Here is a 20,582-nt window from a genome sequence, read left to right as displayed (position 1 = left end):
TTCGTGCCCCGGTCCGGGAGGATCCCACATGCCGCGGAACGGCTGGGCCCGTGAGCCATGGCCGCTGAGCCTGCACGTCTGGAGCCTGTGCTCCGCAACGGGAGAGGCCACAGCAGTGAGAGGCCCACATACCGCAAAAAAAAAAAGAATATAACCTTTAAAAATTAATCACTATGTTGTACACCTGAAACTTATACCGTACATCAACTATACCTCAATTTAAAAAAATGCTAATTGATCATGGTCTCATAGTCCCTTTTTTTTGAAATCTTAAAAGTGGTTTTATATGAGCCTTGGGGCGTAGGAAGCATCACTGTTTTTAAGGGTTTGTAAATATGTTTCATGGTAAGGTAAGTTGGTTTCTGAAAGTAAAATAAATTTTTGTTTAATGAAGACGTTTGTATTTGTAATAAAAGTACTACTAATGAGTTCCCAATCCTAAAGTCCTCCCAGATTCTTATAACTCTGTTGGTTGTGGTGTTTTCTCCTTCTTCTTTAGAGTTGTCTTTGTGGGAAGTTTGTACTCCGTCCATTGCGACCATGCCGTAGATACTCCACTCCAGGCAGTTCTCGGTATGTAGCATGTCTCCCTGTAAATAAATAGGCTTTTAACTGTATGCTGAGGGGCGTGTGTGTGTGTTCGTTCTTTGGATATGAGAACATCTACTTAAAATCTTTTTTTTTTTTAAGGGGTACAAACACTGGAGCTTTGCCATAATATCTTTGGAGCATTATTTATTTGTAGGCGAAAATTTGTTATGGTGCTCCTTTTGGTTCTTTGGTGACTGGATGGCATCCAAGGTAGACCCCCCACCCCTTTATAGCAAATAGATATACATCCAGAACTCAGCACGTTGGAACTTAAAAAGTATTTGTTCTACTTGACATTTGTTTTATTGTATTTACGGAAATGTTTAAGGGAGAGGACTGTTGAAAATTAGTGATACTTGTTTTTTGGGTTCAAAGGAAACCTCATGATTGTGAACATGCCAAGGTTTTTTTTTTTGATGTGACCATTTTTAAAGTCTAGGAGGCATGTGGGATCTTAGCTCCCTGCCCAGGGATCAAACCTGCACTCTCTGCATTGGAAGGCGGACTCTTAACCACTGGACCGCCAGGGAAGTCCCTGAACATGCTAAGTTTTAGGTGTTAAAGGGCAAATTGCTTCATTCTTCCTATCCTAGATATTACTGTGTTAAAAAATTATCCATAAAGAAATATTATTTTTTGTTGTGAACATATTAAAAAACAAATCAGGGAAAGGTGATGTGCATCTGTGGTGATAAACTGGGCTGCTGTGATCTGAATCAGTGGTAGAGAAATAGAGGCTTGAGGTCTTTGAGACTCTTACATTAGGAGAGCCAAAAAATAAAAATGTGTTTCCTATTTCTTTCACTTAGGTTGTCTCCTAGCAAAATTGCTGGAGCTGGCATCTTGTTTGTTGGTGGCGGTATTGGTGGCACTATCCTGTATGCCAAATGGGATTCCCATTTCCGGAAAAATGTAGAGAAAACCATACCTTACTCAGACAAACTCTTTGAGATGGTTCTTGGTTCCCCACCGTATACTGTTCCATTTCCAAAGAAGCCGGTAAGAGTTTTAGGCACAATTTCAGTTTATCCTAGAGAATACTTTGAAAAGCACGTTGTTTTCATCTTGAAAATATTTTGCCGGGTATATGTTTTCATTTTTTAAAAAATTGAAGTAATATTATGTAGAGCTGGATTTTTATCCCTTTGGGGTCCCATAAGTGCTCTCATTTAGTCCACATCGTATAGAAAATAATTATGTGGCACACAAGGCTAAAGTGATAATATCTTAAAAATATACAAGCCCTCTGACCCAGCACTCCCTCTTCTGGCAGCTATCCTGCAGACATCACACTCTAGTGCTTTTCAGTTGTCTGTGGACAAGAATGCTTAACAAAAATCAGGAAACAACTTGAATGTCCGTAAGTAGGGGAGTAATTGACCAGATTATGGGATTTGCCACTCCATTAGGATATACAATTAAACTAGGATATTCAGCTAAAAAGAATTTCTTGACCGGAAGCGAATGTCCGTAATATGTTGTTAAATGAAAAAAAGGTTACATGATAATTTGTATAATATAAAATTAACTATTTTAGTTTGTTTAAAGAAATGAAAAATTTTATATGTATATACCTGAGCTTATGGGTGGAAGGATAGATTTCAGGGCATTGGCAGTGGCTCCCTGAGAGTGCTGGAAGGAGCTGAAGGGGCGAACTAAAACAATGATGTATCTTGATGTGTGTTATTTTGCTTGTTATATAGTGAGCATGCATTTCATGAGTTAAAAAATAACAAAATTTTAATAGTAAGAAAATGGATATATTTCTGATTTCTGGTAGTGACGAAATTCAGAACCATTTCTATTATGTTTAGTCATCTTAGGGATATCTGAGTCCCATTGCCAAGTTCTGGCAAAAAGGGGGACAACATAGGTGGTAAATGAAAATATTTCTGTTACTCAGTAATTTTCTGTGGCACATCACCTGGCAGTCCTGTTAATGAGTGGTGCCTTAAACTTAAGGCAGGTGGTTATTGAGAAAGACAAAAACAGGCATTACTCACAATTAGATCATATATCTTAGTGTGCATGTACGGGAATCTTGGAGATTAAAGAGAAAAAAGATGAATTTTCATTTTTACTCAGAGCCTTCTAAAAAAAACATTTGTTTTTAACTGAATTTATTTAGAAGACACCTTAACTGGATTTAGAATGCGAATGGAAATGGCCTTCTCAGTGTTGTATATATAAAAGGAATGGTGTTTAAAGGGAAGGTCATATATCATGTACTTTATTAGTTGCCCTAAGAGAAGTCTTTGTTACTATTAAAATATAGACTAGTCATTTGGAATGACATTTTTGGACTGCGTTTTTCTAATACGATGGCTTCTCTTACTATGGTTAATAAAATACATTGTTTTGGCACATATATACAATGGAATATTACTCAGCCATAATAAGAAACGAAATTGAGTTATTTGTAGTGAGGTGGATGGACCTAGAGTCTGTCATACAGAATGAAGTAAGTCAGAAAGAGAGAAACAAATACCATATGCTAACACATATATATATGGAATCTTAAAAAAAAAATGGTTCTGATGAACCTAGGGGCAGGACAGGAATAAAGATGCAGACGTAGAGAATGGACTTGAGAACCCGGGGAGGGGGAAGGGTAAGCTGGGATGAAGTGAGAGAGTGGCATGGACATATATACACTACCAAATGTAAAATAGATAGCTAGTGGGAAGCAGCTGCCTAGCACAGGGAGATCAGCTTGGTGCTTTGTGACCACCTAGAGGGGTGGGATAGGGAGGGTGGGAGGGAGACGCAAGAGGGAGGGGATATGGGGACATATGTATATATGTAGCTGATTCACTTTGTCATACAGCAAAAACTAACACCCCATTGTAAAGCAATTATACTCCAATAAAGAAGTTTTAAAAAAATTAAAAAATAAAATACATTGTTGTAAATTGTTGATACCTTTATGTTAAAAGCCTGAAAAACTTGACTTTTAAAATAATACAAGATACTTTGTGCTGCCTGTTTTTAAGAACAGTATCATATCTGAAATGTTAAATGTTTTTCATTTCCAAGATTCAGTCTGGTCCACTAAAAACCTCTAGTGTACCTGAGGCAATGAAAGAATCTAAACAGCCTGCTTCACAACTCCAAAAACAAAAGGGAGACACTTCAGCTTCAACAACAGGTACCTATATTTAGAATCATTCTTTTAAAATTATAGGTAAATGAATTGTTTTAATGTATTTGTACCCATGGTCAAGAGGGGGCCCGTCCCCATGAAGGACTCTTCCCTCTCCTTGGGAAGGGAGTGTTCTCACCTGTCATCTTGGCTCTCATTTTAAGGGTTGAGTGGGATATGAAATTGGGCTTTATTATGAACAGCTACTAAGTAATGGTAACAAGAATTGTCTTGCCTGCAGCACACTTATTTTTTCTGTTACTTTTTCCTTTTCTCTGAGTCCTAGCTTTCCCTCTCTTTAGATTTTAAGATTTGTTCTCTTTCCACAGCTCTTTTTTCTGCCTGTTCACCAACTCTTTCTTCTCTCTTCTTTGTTAGTGATGAAGTGTCTTGATCTAGTTTTGATCTGCAGATTTTTTTCCCCTTGATGATTGTAATCCCACACTAATTTATAGCACTGCCTAGTTCTAACCTGGTCTGCATGCATTTGAATTTATTATGTTTCTCCTTTCACTTCTGGCCTTGATTAAATCACCTGACTTTCACTCAGTAAATACTGAGTATCTACTGTGTGCCAAGTGCTGGGTGTCTTTTAGGCACTGGGGTTATAGCAGTGAACAAGACAGTAAAAACAAACACACAGATGCTGTGAAGATTCCTTAGTGGGATGAGGGGAGGGAAGTCCCATATAAATATACAAGTAAATTATGTATAGGATGTCATACAGTGATAAGTGTGGGAGGGAATATTACAATTTTAAATGGAGTGGGTAAGCAAAGTTTCCTCTGGAAGGTGTCATTTGGGCAGAGACTAGAAAGAGATGAGGGGGTCAGTCATGTAAAGGGCTGGTGGGGAAGAGCATCCAGGCAGAAGGATTAGCTAGAGCAAAGGCTTGGCGTTTTCTAGCAAGGAGCGAATGAAACCGGGGTAGAGTAAGAGCAGAATAATAGCAATAGTAGAGAGGGAGCAGAAAACCCATAGTGGCCGTCTTCGGAGGCCATCATAGGAGTTTTGTTTTCTAGTCTGAGTAAGATGGCAAGTTGTTGGGAGGATTATGAGTCGGGGTTGATAGCTGACTTTTAATAAGATTACTGGCTACTGTGGAGAATAGATAAAGGAACCACCACAGAGCAAGGAGACCAGTTAATGGGCTTTGTGATAATCCAACTTTAACTCTTAAATGGGACCTTCAGTTTATTTAAATTTTATTTTCTCCGTTTTGTTGCTCCCCACCCCACCATCTATTCCACCTTCAGAATTACTCATTTCTCTTCCATCAACACGTTTATTTATAATTTATAAGCTCTTGATTTTTCAACCTTCTTTTCTTTAAAAATATATCTATGAAGTAATTTTTTTTTTTTTTTTTTTTTTGCGGTACGCGGGCCTCTCACTGCCGTGGCCTCTCCCGTTGCGGAGCACAGGCTCCGGACGCGCAGGCTCAGCGGCCATGGCTCACGGGCCCAGCCGCTCCGCAGCATGTGGGGTCTTCCCGGACCAGGGCACGAACCCATGTCCCCTGCATTGGCAGGCGGACTCTCAACCACTGCGCCACCAGGGAAGCCCTGAAGTAATTTTTTTAACTGAGCCCTGTCCTTTACTCACTCACCATCTAAACTGTGAACTTCGCTTCTTTGTGTTTAAAATTGCCATCCTGTTCTTGCCCACACCTCTTTCATCTCTACCACTCTTCAAAGCAATTAAAAAATAGTTTTTGGTTACTTTCTTTTATCTACCTTCTTCATTACAGGCTCTTTTCTCATTTGTTATTATTTTTCCATGTTATGTAAATCTTATGTCCCCTTCTCATGTTAAGATTTAGTACCATTTAGTACTGTTATTAGAAGGCCTGCCTGACAGTAACGGTTAAAACGCAGGTGGATGCTGACCAGACTCTTTTCTCTTGTGCTTTCCCAGCCATTGCTCATTGTGTGTGGGTTTGTGCAGCGGACAGCTCCCCTGACTGTGTGTTTGAGTAGTGGCAGCACATGTATTTGTGTCTTTAAGGAGTCAGATGTGAAGTGGGAGGTAGTAGTAGTGGATTCCTGTGTGTTTCTCTGTTAACCCAGGAAACTGTAACATATATTTGTAGCACCTACAGAGGCAGCTCAAATTATTTCTGCAGCAGGTGACACACTGTCCGTCCCAGCGCCTATGGTTCAGCATGAGGAATCTACAGAAACTGGTCACCCTGAAACTGGTGAAGGAAAACCCAAGCCTGCAACTTCAGGTAGTTACATTATCTGTATTTGTGGTTATGTAAATGATATGCTCATCAAAACTATGCAATGTCTGGCATTCCCTAAATTTCAAAGTCTAAATAAATCTTTGAAAACAAGGGATTTAAGCGCTGACCCTTTATTTCTTCATGTTGGAATCACTGAGTGATGATGTGGTTTTAGAATCTTTATGACAAAAATGCCCTCAAGTTGACACATCTGGCAGGCACAAATGATGGTGTTTTTAGGTCCCCATTAGCTGTTGGCATTCTGTGCTGAAATTTGATTTCCTCTCATTTAGTTTTACTGCAGGAGGAAGCATCCTCAGCTTCCATAAGGGAGCGGCCACCTGAAGAAGTTGCAGCTCGGCTTGCACAACAGGAGAAGCAAGAACAAGCTAAGATTGAGTGTATGTAAACCTGACGCTCCTTAAGCACTTGGGTCGTCTCTCTCGGTTGCTCTCTCCTTCAGCTGTCACACAGGTTTCTCATCTGTCAGCTCTTTGTGGTTTCTTCAGTGGTGTTGCTCTGTTCACCATCGTTATTTCATCATTTGTGTTCTCTCCATCTAAACTTTTACCCAGGTGACAAGGGCTATTCTCATACACATAGATTCAAGTGATTCACGTACTGTGTCCTTTTGCTCTTATCATGGTTAGTGCTGAAGATTCTTTATACTCTGCGGAACAGAAAGTATTTATGTTTTGGCCACTTGCCTAAGAATCTTCTAACTGTTACACTCATACATTTATTTGTGCAGGTTGGAATGGCTCCCACTCTGGTTTATTACCTGGCCTCTGGACTCAGTCTAGCTGCCCCCTTATCTGACATCATTGGGGGATGGAATGTTCCACACATTGCTGGTTTCCACCTAACCGAAGCATATTCCTTTTTAAGTTTCAATTTTACGTTAGGTTTTTTGATGGCTTAAAGAAAGATGTTAGTGGGACTTCCTGGCAGTCCAGTGGTTAGGACTCTGAGCCAAGGGCCCAGGTGTGATCCCTGGTCGGGGAACTACGAGCCCGCCTGCCACAGGGCCAAAAAAACCACAGATATTAGTTATCTAAAAATGTATTTTCCTGTCTTAAACGAGGTACCTGGAACATAATTTATTGTACTGTGCTGCAATATATTGATGTCCCTGGAGGTAGTGTGCATGTAGCTTTTTGCTGGACCAAGAGATGTTAGTTTTAAATTCTTAGGACAGCTGTTTATAGTTTTTTGTTTTTTTTGTTTTTTGTCTCCATCACGTTTTTCTGTTGTTGTTTTTTTTGTCTTGAGTGGTTCTTGTTTTCCTTCAACTTGCTGGCTCTGTCCTTCTCCTAGGAGGCACGTTTGTTAGAATTGTGTACAGAGTAGAAGGGCCAGAATGAGCACAGATGTAGGGCATTCGTTTGATTACTTGGATTTGGTTTTTGGTCTTAGCTGTGTGGGTTTATTTTGGGGCTCTTTATTCTGTTCCATTGATCCATGTGTCTCGTTTTCTTTCAGTACCACACTGTCTTGATTACTGAGCTTTGTAGTGTTGCCTGAAGTCTGGGAGGGTTATCTTTCCAACTTTGTTCTTTTTCCTCAGGATTGTTTTGGCAATTCTGGGTCTTTTCTGGTTCCATGTAAATTTTAGGATTATTTGTTCTAGTTCTGTGAATAATGTCATGGGTATTTTGGTAGGGATTGCATTAAATCTGTAGATTGCTTTGAGCACTGTGGACATTTTAACAATATTAATTCTTCCAGTCTAAGAACATGGGATATCTTTCCATTTCTTAGAATCATCTCCAGTTTCCTTTATCAGTGTATCGGTCTTTCAACTCCTTGGTTAGGTTTATTTGTAGGTATTTTATTTTTTGGTGTGACTTTAAATGGGAATTGTTTCTTTACTTTCTCTCTGATGTTTCATTGTTAGTGTAAAGAAATGCAACAGATTTCTTTATATTAATCTTGTATCCTGTCACCTTGCTGAATTCATTTATCAGTTCTACTAGTTTTTGTGTGGAATCTTTAGGGTTTTCTATATAGAGTGTCATGTCATCTGCATATAATGACAATTTTACCTCTTCCCTTCCAATTTGGATACTTTTTATTTCTTTTTCTTGTCTGATTCCTATGGCTAGGACTATCCAGTACTATGTTGAATAGAAGTGGTGAGAGTGGGCATCCTTGTCTTGTTCCACAATTTAGTGGGAAGGCTTTCAGCTTTTCACTGTTGAGTATTATATTGGCTGTGGGTTTGCCATAAATGGCTTTTATTATTATGTTCTCCCACATTGGTGAGAGTTTTTTATCATGAAGCGGTGTCGAATTTTATCAAATGCTTTTTCCGCATCTATCGAGATGATCATGTGGTTTTTGTCTTTTCTTTTGTTGCTGTGGTGTATCACAGTGATGGATTTGCATATGTTGAACCAACCTTGTGACCCTGGAATGAATCCAACTTGATCATGGTATATGATCCTTTTTATATGTTGTTGTATTTGGTTTGGTAATATTTTGTTGACGATTTTGACATCTCCATCAAAGATATTGGCCTGTAATTTTCCCTTTTTTTTGTAGTGTCTTTGTCTGATTTTGGTATCAGGGTGATATTGGCTTATAGAATGACCTTGGGAGTGTTCCCTCCTCTTCAGTCTTTTGGAAGAATTTGAGAAGGATAGGTATAAGTTCTTTGTATATTGTAGAATTCCCCATTGAAGCCATCTGATCCTAGATTTTTGTTTGCAGGGAGTTTTTTAAAATTATAGATTCTATTTCACTTCTAGTGATTGGTCTGTACAAATTATGTTTTTTCTTGATTCAGTTTTGGCAGGCTGTATGTTTCTAGAAACTTGTCCATTTCTTCAAGGTTTCCACTTTGTTGGCATATAACTGTTCATAGTATTTTCTTCTTAATGATTTCTTTTGTATTTCTGTGGTGTTAGTTATTATTTCTCTTCTTTCATTTCTTATTTTGTTTATTTGAGTCCTCTCTTCTTCTTGGTGAGCCTGGATAGAGGTTTGTCTCTTTTGTTTACCCTTTCAAAAACCAGCTCTTGCTTTGATTTTTTTTCCATTTTTTTAATCTCTGTGTTATTTATTTCATCTCTAATCTTTATTATTTCCTTCCTCCTGCTGATTTTAGGTTTTGTTTGTTCTTCTTTTTCTAATTCTTTTAGGTGGTAGGTTAGGTTATTTATTTGAGTTTTATTTATGAGGAAGGCCTTTATTGCTATGAACGTCCTTCTTAGGACTGCTTTTGTTGCCTCCCATAGATTTTTGTATGGTTGTGTTTTCATTGTTGTTTGTCTCGAGGTATTTTTTGATTTCTCTTTGATTTCCTCATTGACCTATTATTGGTTTTTTAGTAGCATGTTGTTTAGTCCCTATGTAATAGGTTTTTTCTCATTTTTCTTTCTGTGGTTGATTTCTAGTTTCATGCCTTTATGGTTGGAAAAGATGCTTGAAATAATTACTATCTTTAATTACTTATCCTCAATTTGTTGGGCTTGTTTTGTGTCCTAGTATGTGGTCTGTCCTAGAGAATGTTCCATGCGTGCTTGAAAAGAATGTGTATTCTGGTTTTTTGGATGTAGTGTCGCTGTAGATAGCAATTAGGTCTAACTGTTTTATTGTGTCATTTAGGATCTCTTTTGCCTTGTTAATGTTTTGTCTGAAAGATCTGTCTGTTGATGTCAGTGGGGTGTTAGTCTCTTAATATTAATGTATTCCCATCAGTTTCTCCCTTTATGTCTGTTAGTATTTATGTGTTTAGATGCTCCTATATTGAGTGCACATAAGTTAATGAGTGTAATATCCTCTTCTTGTATTGATCCTTTTATCATTATATAGTGTCCATCTTTGTCTTTCTTCTTTGTCTTTCTCCATGGCCTTTATTTTAAAATGTATTTTTTCTGGTACGAGTATTGCTGCCCCTGCTTTCTTATTGTTTCCATTTGCATGAGATATCTTTTTCCATCCCCTCACTTTCAGTCTGTATGTGTCTTTCACCCGAACGTGGGTCTTTTGTAGGCAGCCTATTGTAGGTTCTTGTTTTATTATCTAATCTGCCACTCTGTGTCTTTTGATTGGAGCATTTAGTCTATTGACATTCAAGGTAATTATTGATAGGTATGTATTTTTTGCCATTTAAAGTCTTGTTATCCAGTTAATGTCTTCTTTGTTCCTTTCTTCTTCTTTTTGTTTTTCCCTTTGTGGTTTGATGGTTTTCATTTGTATTATGCTTGAATTCCTTTCTTTTTGGTTTTTGTGAATCTGTAGCGTATTTTGATTTGTGGTTACCCTTGTTTTCAAGTGTGTTAACCCGTTGCTATATCTGCTTGCTTTAGACTGGTAGTCATATAAGCTCAAACACATTGTAAAAGAGCTACGTTTTCTTATTCCCCCTCCCCCACATTTTGTGATTTTGATGTCCTATTTTATATCTTCATGTTTATCCTTTTGCTGTTCACTGTAGTTATAATCACTTTCACAAAATTTTTTTGATTGTTTCTTAAACTATATGCTGGCTTATTTAAGTGATCTTCAATCCTTTTATATATTTGCCTTTCCTATTGCGATTTTCCCTTTCATATAGAAAACCCAAAACATGTTTTATTTTGAAAAAATTCAGATATACATAAAAGTAAAAATAGTGTAATGAACCCACATAGATTCACCATCTGGATTCAGTAATTATTAATATTTTATCACACTTTTAAGTGAAATTTTGATTCGCTAAATCTGTATTTTGTTTGTTTTGAGGGGGAAATGCAATGCAAGACTCAGCAGGTAAAGAGGGAAAGATTAAAGTCATTTGGCAGGAGGGATCTAGTTTTTAACTTTTTTTTTTTTTTTAACTTCAGCACTAGCCAAGAGCTTAGAAGATACTGTGAGCCAAACTGCTTGCATTACTCAGCAGGCTATTGTGGCTCAGAATGCTGCGGTCCAGGCTGTCACTGCCCACGCCAACATACTGAAAACAGCCATGGACGATTCTGAGGTGGGCCAAAGAATATTAGACATGATTTCTTCCTTCTAAGTTGGGCTTTCTCTCACTAAGCGAAAACGAACTAGAATGATTGTCTTTTTAGAAAAACAAACAAAAATGAAAAAAAAATTTCAGGTGTTCTTGTTAATGAATTTTATATATGGTGCTTTATCTCACAACGGTGATATGGTATAAGAATTAGTTCAGATTTGCTTTCATATTTTAATAGTGCTTGAATGTATTTGTTGTTTGCCTTTTTTCTTTTGCTTTAAAATCGCCAGCCATTTTTAAAAATAAACTTTTTTTGTGTGAGATACTTTTAGATTGACACACAGTTAAAAGAATAATACAGAGATCCCAGGTACCCCAAAACACCAGCTACTTTAAATGCTTATGTTGATTATTTAACTTACATTGGACACTTCAAAGAATAAAGTAATTACACCAATTAAAATGTAATACTGGGACTCGGGGCTTCCCTGGTGGCGCAGTGGTTAAGAACCTGCCTGCCAGTGCAGGAGACTCGGGTTCGACCCCTGGTCCGGGAAGATCCCATATGCCGTGGAGCAACTAAGCCCATGTGCAACAACTACTAAGCCTGCACTCTAGAGCCCGTGAGCCACAACTACTGAGCCCGTGTGCCACAACTACTGAAACCCGTCCGTCTAGAGCCTGTGCTCCCAATGAAAGAATCCACCACAGCGAGAAGCCCGCGCACCGCACAAAGAGTAGCCCCCACTCGCCGCAACTAGAGAAAGACTGTGCACAGCAGCGAAGGCCCAATACAGCCAAAAATAAATAGATAAATAAATAAATTTATTAAAAAAATGTAATACCGGGACTCAATAAATTTCCTTTATAATTACATTCAGTTATTCAGTATATAAAAATATATCTTGACACCAAGTCATTTAAAGAATAAAATGAAATAGAGAACCTATAAATCTCAGGAATCAGGATCATGCATGATCCATAAAGTTACTTTGCCACCATGACTGATTTTTTAAAAATTTAAATACACTTCAGATTGCTTTAGTTGTATGTATGTGCATCACGAAGGAGTTAAATTAAAGCTCTGTTGCAAACAGTCAAGAAACTACAACCTTTGAAAAGTTAAAAGAAAATTCTGTTTTGTTCAAAGTCCACGAGAAAAATTTAAATCTTAGTCAGAGTTCAGTCAGGAAAGTAGAAACCACACAGGAAATATTTACTATGCTGGTTATACACATGTATAGAGAAGGCTGGAAGTTGCATGATATCAGGAGTTGAGTTCAAACCCAAGTAGGTTCTTTCAGAAGGACAGTTATTAGAAGCTTTAGATGTCCATGGTACTGCTTTGGTGGAAGGCTGCATAAGAGGGTATTTCCTCTTCCCACTGAACACATAACATGTAGTGCATGTGGATTAGACAGTATGAGATCGTTTACAATAAATGTTACAACTAAATGATACTTTATAGTAGCACAGTTAACCAGATTAGGGAATATTAGCTGGTGTTAACAAAATAATCAGAAAAACATATTAAACACAAGTTTTGAAGTGTTAAAAATTGATCCCAACTCTGTTTCTTGTAGTAAAAGAAGCCGTAGGTGCACATGGGCTTGTTCTGTAATGTATACTGAGTTAATTTCTCAAAGCATTGTTTGTAAACAGTTGGACCAGGCTTGATCGTAGGGGAATCCGATGTCTGTTTTACAGGACAGCTTATCTTTGGACCTCTATAAACAGGAATACCTTTAACAGAGGGAGACACATTTTGGCCCCCAGATATGTCATTGACATTTACGTGATTCATGACTCTGTTTGGGTTAGTTATGAAGAGTTATCTTAATACAATACCAGGGTCTTGTAACAGCATATGATAAAGTCTTGGAAAATTTTTTGTACAGGATACTGATATGGCCCAAACCAGCAACATTTTTTGATGTATTTTATTTTGCAAGGTGGCTAAAGTGGCAGTTCACTGAATCTTCAACTTGATTATCCACACTATGAAATTAATTGGTTTTGTCACTTTGCAACAATCTATGTAGAACATAAAAATTAGAAAAGTGAGATACAAAGATAGAAAAAAAGTACCAACTATTTCTTCTAAAAGCAGGGGTTCTTAACCTAAAGTTGGGTCTGTGGATAGAATTCAGGGGCTTGCTGAACTTGGATGGAAAACATCTTTATTTTCCCTAGCCTCAAAAGCTTTTTCTTCAATTACGAATAGTGACAACAAAAGTAGTAGTGTTGGGCTTCCCTGGTGGCGCAGTGGTTGAGAGTCCACCTGCTGATGCAGGGGACACGGGTTCGTGCCCCGGTCTGGGAAGATCCCACATGCCGTGGAGCAGCTGGGCCTGTGAGCCATGGCAGCTGAGCCTGTGCGTCCGGAGCCTGTGCTCCGCAACGGGAGAGGCCACAACAGTGAGAGGCCTGCATACCGCAAAAAAAAAAAAAAAAAAAAAAAAAGTAGTAGTGTTAGCAGTATCCACAACTTTATTACCAAGAGAAAGCACAGGTATTTTCATATTACATTATGGTACTTGCAGATCTCTTGAAATGTCATTTATGCCCATCACTACTTCTGGATTAGGGTATTTATTAGTTCTACTGCTAGATCTTGGTTTCTATTTCACAAAATTTAAAAATGTATATTTTATGACCATATTTCAATGTAATTGGGCTTCTCTGCAATCCAATAGTTTCATTTTAAGCATTTAAAAATGTTACCCTGAGAGGCTTCCTCAGACTGCCACAGTGGTCCGGTGGCAGGGTTAATCCTGCCTTAAGGAACTTGGTTGTTTAAACTTTCCATTGATAATGGATGTACCTTTAAAATCGAGATCACACTAGATGTCAGTAGGAACATAATGTGGAGAATTGCTTGTGAATGACCCAAACCAGAGGCATTACTTTTGCTGAGCCCTATTCACCTTAAAGTAGCAGGCCTAGGGCTGCAGAGGCAAAACCACTTCTGTTTCTAACAAGGGAAGGTACGGGTTGGGCATCCAAGCCCCAGGACGCTGCACTGAGATTGCACTCATGTTTTAGTGTGCAGCAGCCCCTGTAGTGGCCCTCTTTGGGTGACTTGAAATATAATTATTGAACGAATTCAGTCGTTTTTTTCCTTTGATAAAAAATATTTCATTCTGGCCTTCCCTGGTGGCGCAGTGGTTGAGAGTCCACCTGCCAATGCAGGGGACACGGGTTCGTGCCCCGGTCTGGGAAGATCCCACATGCCGCGGAGCGGCTAGGCCTGTGAGCCATGGCCGCTGAGCCTGCGTGTCTGGAGCCTGTGCTCCGCAACGGGAGAGGCCACAACAGTGAGAGGCCCACGTACCGCAAAAAAAAAAAAAAAAAAAAAAAAAATTCATTCTTTGGTAATTTAGTATGTTCCTATTCCTCTCTAAGGTCCTAGCATAGTATATAATTACCCCTCAGTATCTGCCACGGATACCAAACTTCACAGATGCTCAAGTCCCGTAGTTGGCCCTCCCGCATCTGTGGATTCAGCCAACTGCAGATCGTGTAGTACTGTGTTGAAAAAAATCTTTGTGTAAGCGGACCAACGCAGTTCAAACCTGTGTTGTTAAAAGGTCAACTGTACTTTGAAGAGAAGCCATAAGGTGGTTTTTGCTTCATATCTACACATAATATACTACTTTAAACTATATGTACTTGGCAAAAGAGAAGGGAGGGGAAAAAGTCATTTAAAATAGTTAATAACTAATTTAAAAATAGTTTTAAAGAGTTGAAACAGTTCCAGGTAACATTCCGCTCATTGTTTATATGATGCAAAGTGAGAGGGGGATGGAAGCTGGACTCGCCTATGCCACGCCTTCAGTGATCGGCTTTCTTACACCTCTCTTGTGTGAGCGTCTTGCTGCACTGAGTGTGATTATAGTGTTAGAGGTGGTTTTTGTTTTGGGTATGATGTATCCCCTAAGTATTAGCCAACTCTGCCCAGTTGAAGAAGTGGCAGTCAGTTCCAGTGCTGGAGCAAAACATGTTAGACCTGCCTAAGGAATTTTCAAGGGAGACGTATATACATATATATATATATAAGATAAAATTCGCATTCTGTAGAAGTCAGCTCAAGGTGGAGTGGGGTTCTTGACAGTAGTTGATTTTCTCCTTAAAAATTATGGAGGGTCATTCTTTAGGGTAATGTTTTGGAGGAGTAAGGACCCTACAAATGTGAAAGCTTTCTACTTATTCTTACTGTGATTTCAGTGGACCTGCAAATAAGAAAATTTTAAGCACCAGTGCTTCATTGAAGAATGATTTAATCAACAAACAATTCATGACAAGTTACTGTTCTTACTAATCTTTTCTGCTTCATATCTCCTTTTGAGACTCATAAAAAATATCATGTCTCCTTAGAGAATGCTTGTGCGCCGGAGCACAGTCTTTTACGGTTTTGGTGCGGGTGGTTGATGGGAGATGGTTCATGGATTTCTTTGAGCCTGTCCGTGAACATTAGATTAAGAGTTCCTCTTCCGGAGAAATAATGTATATAACTTCTTGCCTTTGACTTTCATGTCACTACGTTCTCCATTTAGTCATGTTATTGTGACAATAATAGCAGTTATTCGTGTTTACATAATTAAAACTTTTTGTTTAGATTGCAGGTGACAAGAAGTCAGCTCAGTGGCGCACAGTGGAGGGTGCACTGAAGGAACGCAGAAAGGCAGTAGATGAGGCTGCCGATGCACTTCTCAAAGCCAAGTAATTACTCATGGACTTTAACAAGTAATTAGGGCCTCCTGGTGGCTTTCTTTGTACTGTCTGCATAGAAAGAGGAGGCAGAGAAACCCTTCCATCCCCTCTCCGCCTGTACTGTATTGGTGATAGGAGCACGGAAGCTTAAAAGGGAGAGAGGGAATAAAATATTGATATATAATCTAGCCAAAATAAACTTGGCAGAAGCCTATATAAAAGATCTTGTATAAAAATCAAGTTTTTCGGGCTTCCCTGGTGGCGCAGTGGTTGAGAGTCCGCCTGCCGATGCAGGGGACACGGGTTCGTGCCCCGGTCCGGGAAGATCCCACATGCCGCGGAGCGGCTGGGCCCGTGAGCCATGGCCGCTGAGCCTGCGCGTCCGGAGCCTGTGCTCCGCAATGGGAGTGGCCACAACAGTGAGAGGCCCATGTACCACACACACACAAAAAAATCAAGTTTTTCTTTCTATTATTATTTAGATGATATGTGTTCTACAGATTTACTGAGGCTCTGCCATCATTTCAAGATTTTTCTGGGATGGCTTGAGCAGTTTTATCAGAAATTAAAGAGTATGTCACAGTCTCTTTGCCTTAACTACCAAAGTAGTTAGCATATAATGAGTCTAGTTTTATGCCACCTTGACGTTTCCTGGAGTTGGCTAAAACTAGAATCAAGCAAGCAAACCAAGTACAAGATCAGCCTCTGACAATGGGAACCTACATTTGAATAAAGAGCTCTAATCAACATTATGGAATTGTTGTTGGGTGGGCCAAAAAGTGCCTTCGGTTTTTTAGGTAAAAATGAAAAACATATTTTTCATTTTCTCCAAGAACTTTATTGAACAATGTTTTCACCCTTTTGTTCCACTGCCTTCTGCCATTTTTCAGGCAACTTCATAATTCCATCTTCCCAAAACTTTTTATCTTTTTGAGCAAAGAACTGTTCCAGGTGCCTTTTACAGTCTTCCCGGGAATTGAAATGTTTTCCATTAAACGAATTATGTAAAGACCAAAATAAATGAAAATCCGAAGGTGCAATCAATGTGTGGTGAATACGGTGGATGAATCAGAACTTCCCAGCCAAGCTGTAACAGTTTTTGCGTGGGCATCAAACATGCAGTCTTGCGTTATCCTGATGGAAGATAACGCGTTTTCTGTTGACTAATTCTGGACGCTTTTCGTCGAGTGCCACTTTCAGTTGGTCTGATTGGCAGCAGTACTTGTTGGAATTAATTGTTTGGTTTTCCGGAAGGAGCTCATAATAGAGGAGTCCCTTCCAGTCCCACCATAAACACCACCTTCTTTGGATGAAGACTGGCCTTTGGTGTGGTTGGTGGTGGTGTATTTCTCTTGCCCCATGATCTCTTCCATTCCACATTATTGTACAGTATCCCCTTTGCATTGCCCGTCACAAATTTGTTTTTAAAATGGAATGTTTTCATTACATTTCAGTAGAGAATCGCAGGCGGAAATATGGTCAAGAAGGTTTTTTTCCGCTTAACGTGGAACCCAAACATCAAAGCGATTCACATAACCAGGCTGGGGCAAATGATTTTCAGTGCTTGATTTGGATATTTTGAGTATGTCGGCTATCTCCCATGTGGTGTAACATAGATTGTTCTCAGTTATTGTTTCAATTTGATCGCTATCGACTTCAACTGGTCTACCTGACCATGGAGCATCGTCCAGCAAGAAATCTCCAGCACGAAACTTCGCAAACCACTTTTGACATGTTCGATCAGTCACAGCACCTTCTCCATACACTGCACAAATCTTTTTGTGCGTTTCAGTTGCTTTTTTACCTTTCTTGAAATAAAGTGTAATATGCGGAAAATGTTGCTGTTTTTCTTCCACCTTCAGTATTAAAATGGCCACACAAAAAATTCACCGATTTTGATAATTCTTTTTTTAAATGTGTGCTGATACGACAGCTGTCACATACAATCTAACAAAATTGTTTAAGTGCTACTAAAGCCATCTTACGGAAAAAACCGAGCAAACCTTTTGGCCCATCCAGTCAATATTTGTCATTCAAAATTTTGCTGTCTTCTTAACAAAATATTTAGAGAAAGAGAAGCCTTCTAATAAAGCCAGCATATCTTTTAGGAGATTGAAGGCATTATGCTCACATCAGTAGCCCATGAGTCCGGGCTCTGAGTTCTGTGTTTTGTGGTTGGGTAGACCATAGTCCATCCAGCCTGAATCGTGAGGGCTCCTGAAGACCCAGCTATTTGCTTAGCTCTTAGGCCTCCTCCCTTGCCTTTGCTTTTCTCAAGCTCTCATTGGCAGGGGAGTCAACTAATCCTTGCAAAAGCTGCCATTTATTGAGTGCTCCTGATGTAGCAGGCACTGTGCAAGGTACTTAGCATGAATTACCTCTACTCCCTGTATAAGGGTGAGCAGCAAAGGAGAGGCCGGTCTGGGAGCTGAATCCAAGTCCCTTTGCTTCTGAAGCCTGTGTGTTCTCCTGTACACCATGCTGCTCGTCCGGTTCACTCTATAAATCTGGCTTCTCACCAAGGTGTTTTCAGTTGTTGGTGAGGAAAGGTTCTCTGCCTGTTCACTGAAAAAGCACTGAGTAGTTTTTTCCAAATTAAATTTTTCATAGACTTAACAGTTGTTTGTCATATTCTTTAATAAAGTTGATAAGGACTAATACTAAACCTTTGTTTTGTTCTATTGGTTTCCAGAGAAGAGTTAGAGAAGATGAAAAGTGTCATTGAAAATGCAAAGAAAGAAGAGGTTGCTGGGGCCAAATCTTATATAACTGCTGCAGAGGGGAAACTTCACAACATGATAGTTGATCTGGATAATGTGGTCCAAAAGGTGTGTTTCTTAGATCTTGTACAAGTATTTTTTATTTTTAAATGTAATTGTTTTGTCAAAGGATTTTTAAGAATTCCGGAAAGTAGTAAGATTCCTATCATCTTTCTCTCTTTTTCCTTGAAAAGAATATTAGTTGTAACTAATCTTAAAAACTTGCTTTGGACACAAAGTGGATTCTTCAGTATTGTTGATACTTTTTATAATAGGTAAATAGTTGCTCGTGGTCATTACCACTTACGGAAATCTCACAAGTCTGCATTTGTGATGTGTATGGGTAATTTCCCGCGACCCAGAGAAAGAGGGACAGGGGCACAGTGAGATGGGACAGGGCCTGCCCACGGCATTTGAATAGAATTAGAAGGAAACAAAGACAAGACTTACATTCCTTTTTCTGAGCTTGAGATTTGTTTCTAGATATTGCTTACATATTCACAACCAAATGTAAATAAATCAATGAATATGACTTCGAATATTTTGGAATGTTTATGGTACTTTTTGGTCATTTTAACCACATACCCCTTGTGTCTGTTCAGGTTAAAGCAGCTCAGTCTGAGGCTAAGGTCGTGTCTCAGTATCATGAGCTGGTAGTCCAAGCCCAGGATGACTTTAAACGAGAACTGGACAGTATTACTCCGGAGGTCTTGCCAGGGTGGAAAGGGAAAAGTAAGTACAGCTGACGTGTTGGTACTTCCCTTTTTTTTTTTTTTTTTCTTAACAACTGATCAACTGATCTAAACTTGCTTCAGCTCCATTCTCTGGTCTAAACCCCTCTGGCATGCATATCTCATCTGATACGCAGTATCGTGTTTTCAGCATTTTATTTCAGTCACACCTGTGACAGGTGACACACCTGGGTTAGCCATGGTGGACGCAAGTTCCAGCCAGTGTAATTTGGAATCTAAGTGAGTGAAGTGACATAACCTTGACTCTGTTAGCATATTATATGTATGTAAAATTATTCAAAACCTTTGTGACTTTAAAAATATTCATAATGAATTACTTAAGGCACACCTTACGACTGCTCTGTGACAACGCTGGTTGAGAACTCACCCAGGGGTGCTGGGTGGAAAGGAAATCTGCTGTGTGGCCTTCAACTTGCCAATAGCTCAGACTGCATGGAACTTGGATGACTCAACAGTTACACGTTGTAACTGCAGGGACTAGTCACCTTTCCTTGAAGCTCTGTGAGAGTAATAAGAACCACGGAGATTACCAGGCTCAACAAAATCAAAACAGTACTTCTTAAATGCCAGTGTCTGTTAGAAACTGGACATCAGGTAGCACCTGAAGAACTGGCATTATAGACCTCTCTGGGGTGAAGGTGTCAAGGCTGCATCACAGAACCGTGGCTGGTCTAAGGAGCTCAGGTAATAAAGACAGTGCAGGAATTTTAACAGCATCATAGCCACCCAAGGAGATGTCATGGCAAGAAGTAGAGTCAAGGCTGTTATTAACTCAGATGTGTAGTTAGTTTTTTTAATGTAGTTGACTCACGTAAGAGGGAGATAGATACCAGATTCTTGTCAAAGCAAAAAATAAAAGCAGGATTTGTAAGAGAGGATTAAATGGAGAATCACACAGAGTTTAGTGTGGGGACAGTGAGTCAGTCTTATCTGAACATTGTTGGTTAAACTTGTTTAACTGACTAGCAGCAGAGGGGACAGTGTGGACAGTGTGTCCTTGAGCAGGCCTGCTTCAGCCACATGTGTACCGTTTCCCTCACCAGAATCTTTCAAGGACTGGGCTTCACTGAGGTTACAGAGACAGATGTGATTATCCCAGAGACATCCTCCTCCACAAGCCACTCTACCACGTTACCTTTTCTTAATCCCTCTGAAATACTCACTGGTTTTTGTTTGTTGTGTGTGTATCTCTGTCCATTGGATGTAAGCTCCTTGGCTTAAACCTGACGTTGGTAGATAGTAGGGAGTCTAGGTTGGCTGCAGTAAATTAAATAAGGTTGAAAGGGCAGGTCAGGCTTTGCCTGTGGAGAGTTAGTTATGAGTGCCGTCCCTAGAAATTTGCATTCTCTCACCTAAAATACTTGTCTTTGGTCTTCCCAGTACGCTAAATCCTACTAATTTTTCCATGCCAGCCTGTGAAGTTTTTAGCTTAAAAAATTTGGAGACCTGGGTT

General features: G+C 39.3%; 1 protein-coding gene across 22 annotated transcripts in view; it reads left to right on the top strand.

The window, feature by feature from the left end:
* The window catches only part of IMMT (inner membrane mitochondrial protein), a gene marked incomplete at its 5' end in the record, with an annotated part of 45,730 nt that overhangs the window by 14,840 nt on the left and 10,308 nt on the right, over positions 1-20,582 (top strand). For 2 of the 22 annotated variants that reach the window (XM_079721014.1, XM_079721017.1), the window contains 9 exons: positions 500-573; positions 1,401-1,590; positions 3,628-3,739; positions 5,859-5,963; positions 6,254-6,361; positions 10,790-10,926; positions 15,524-15,627; positions 18,311-18,446; positions 18,980-19,109. In XM_079721014.1, coding sequence (XP_079577140.1) covers positions 500-573; positions 1,401-1,590; positions 3,628-3,739; positions 5,859-5,963; positions 6,254-6,361; positions 10,790-10,926; positions 15,524-15,627; positions 18,311-18,446; positions 18,980-19,109 — 1,096 coding nt within the window. Of the gene's footprint in view, positions 1-499; positions 574-1,400; positions 1,591-3,627; positions 3,740-5,825; positions 5,964-6,253; positions 6,362-10,789; positions 10,927-15,523; positions 15,628-18,310; positions 18,447-18,979; positions 19,110-20,582 lie in introns of all 22 variants that reach the window. The other 20 variants (XM_079720997.1, XM_079721008.1, XM_079721006.1 and 17 more) reach the window with 17 other exon arrangements.

Source organism: Hyperoodon ampullatus (genome assembly GCF_949752795.1).
Source record: "Hyperoodon ampullatus genome assembly, chromosome: 15".
NCBI lineage: Eukaryota > Metazoa > Chordata > Mammalia > Artiodactyla > Ziphiidae > Hyperoodon > Hyperoodon ampullatus.
Note: the sequence above shows the minus strand (reverse complement) of the source record. Positions and strands in the feature narration are given on the sequence as shown.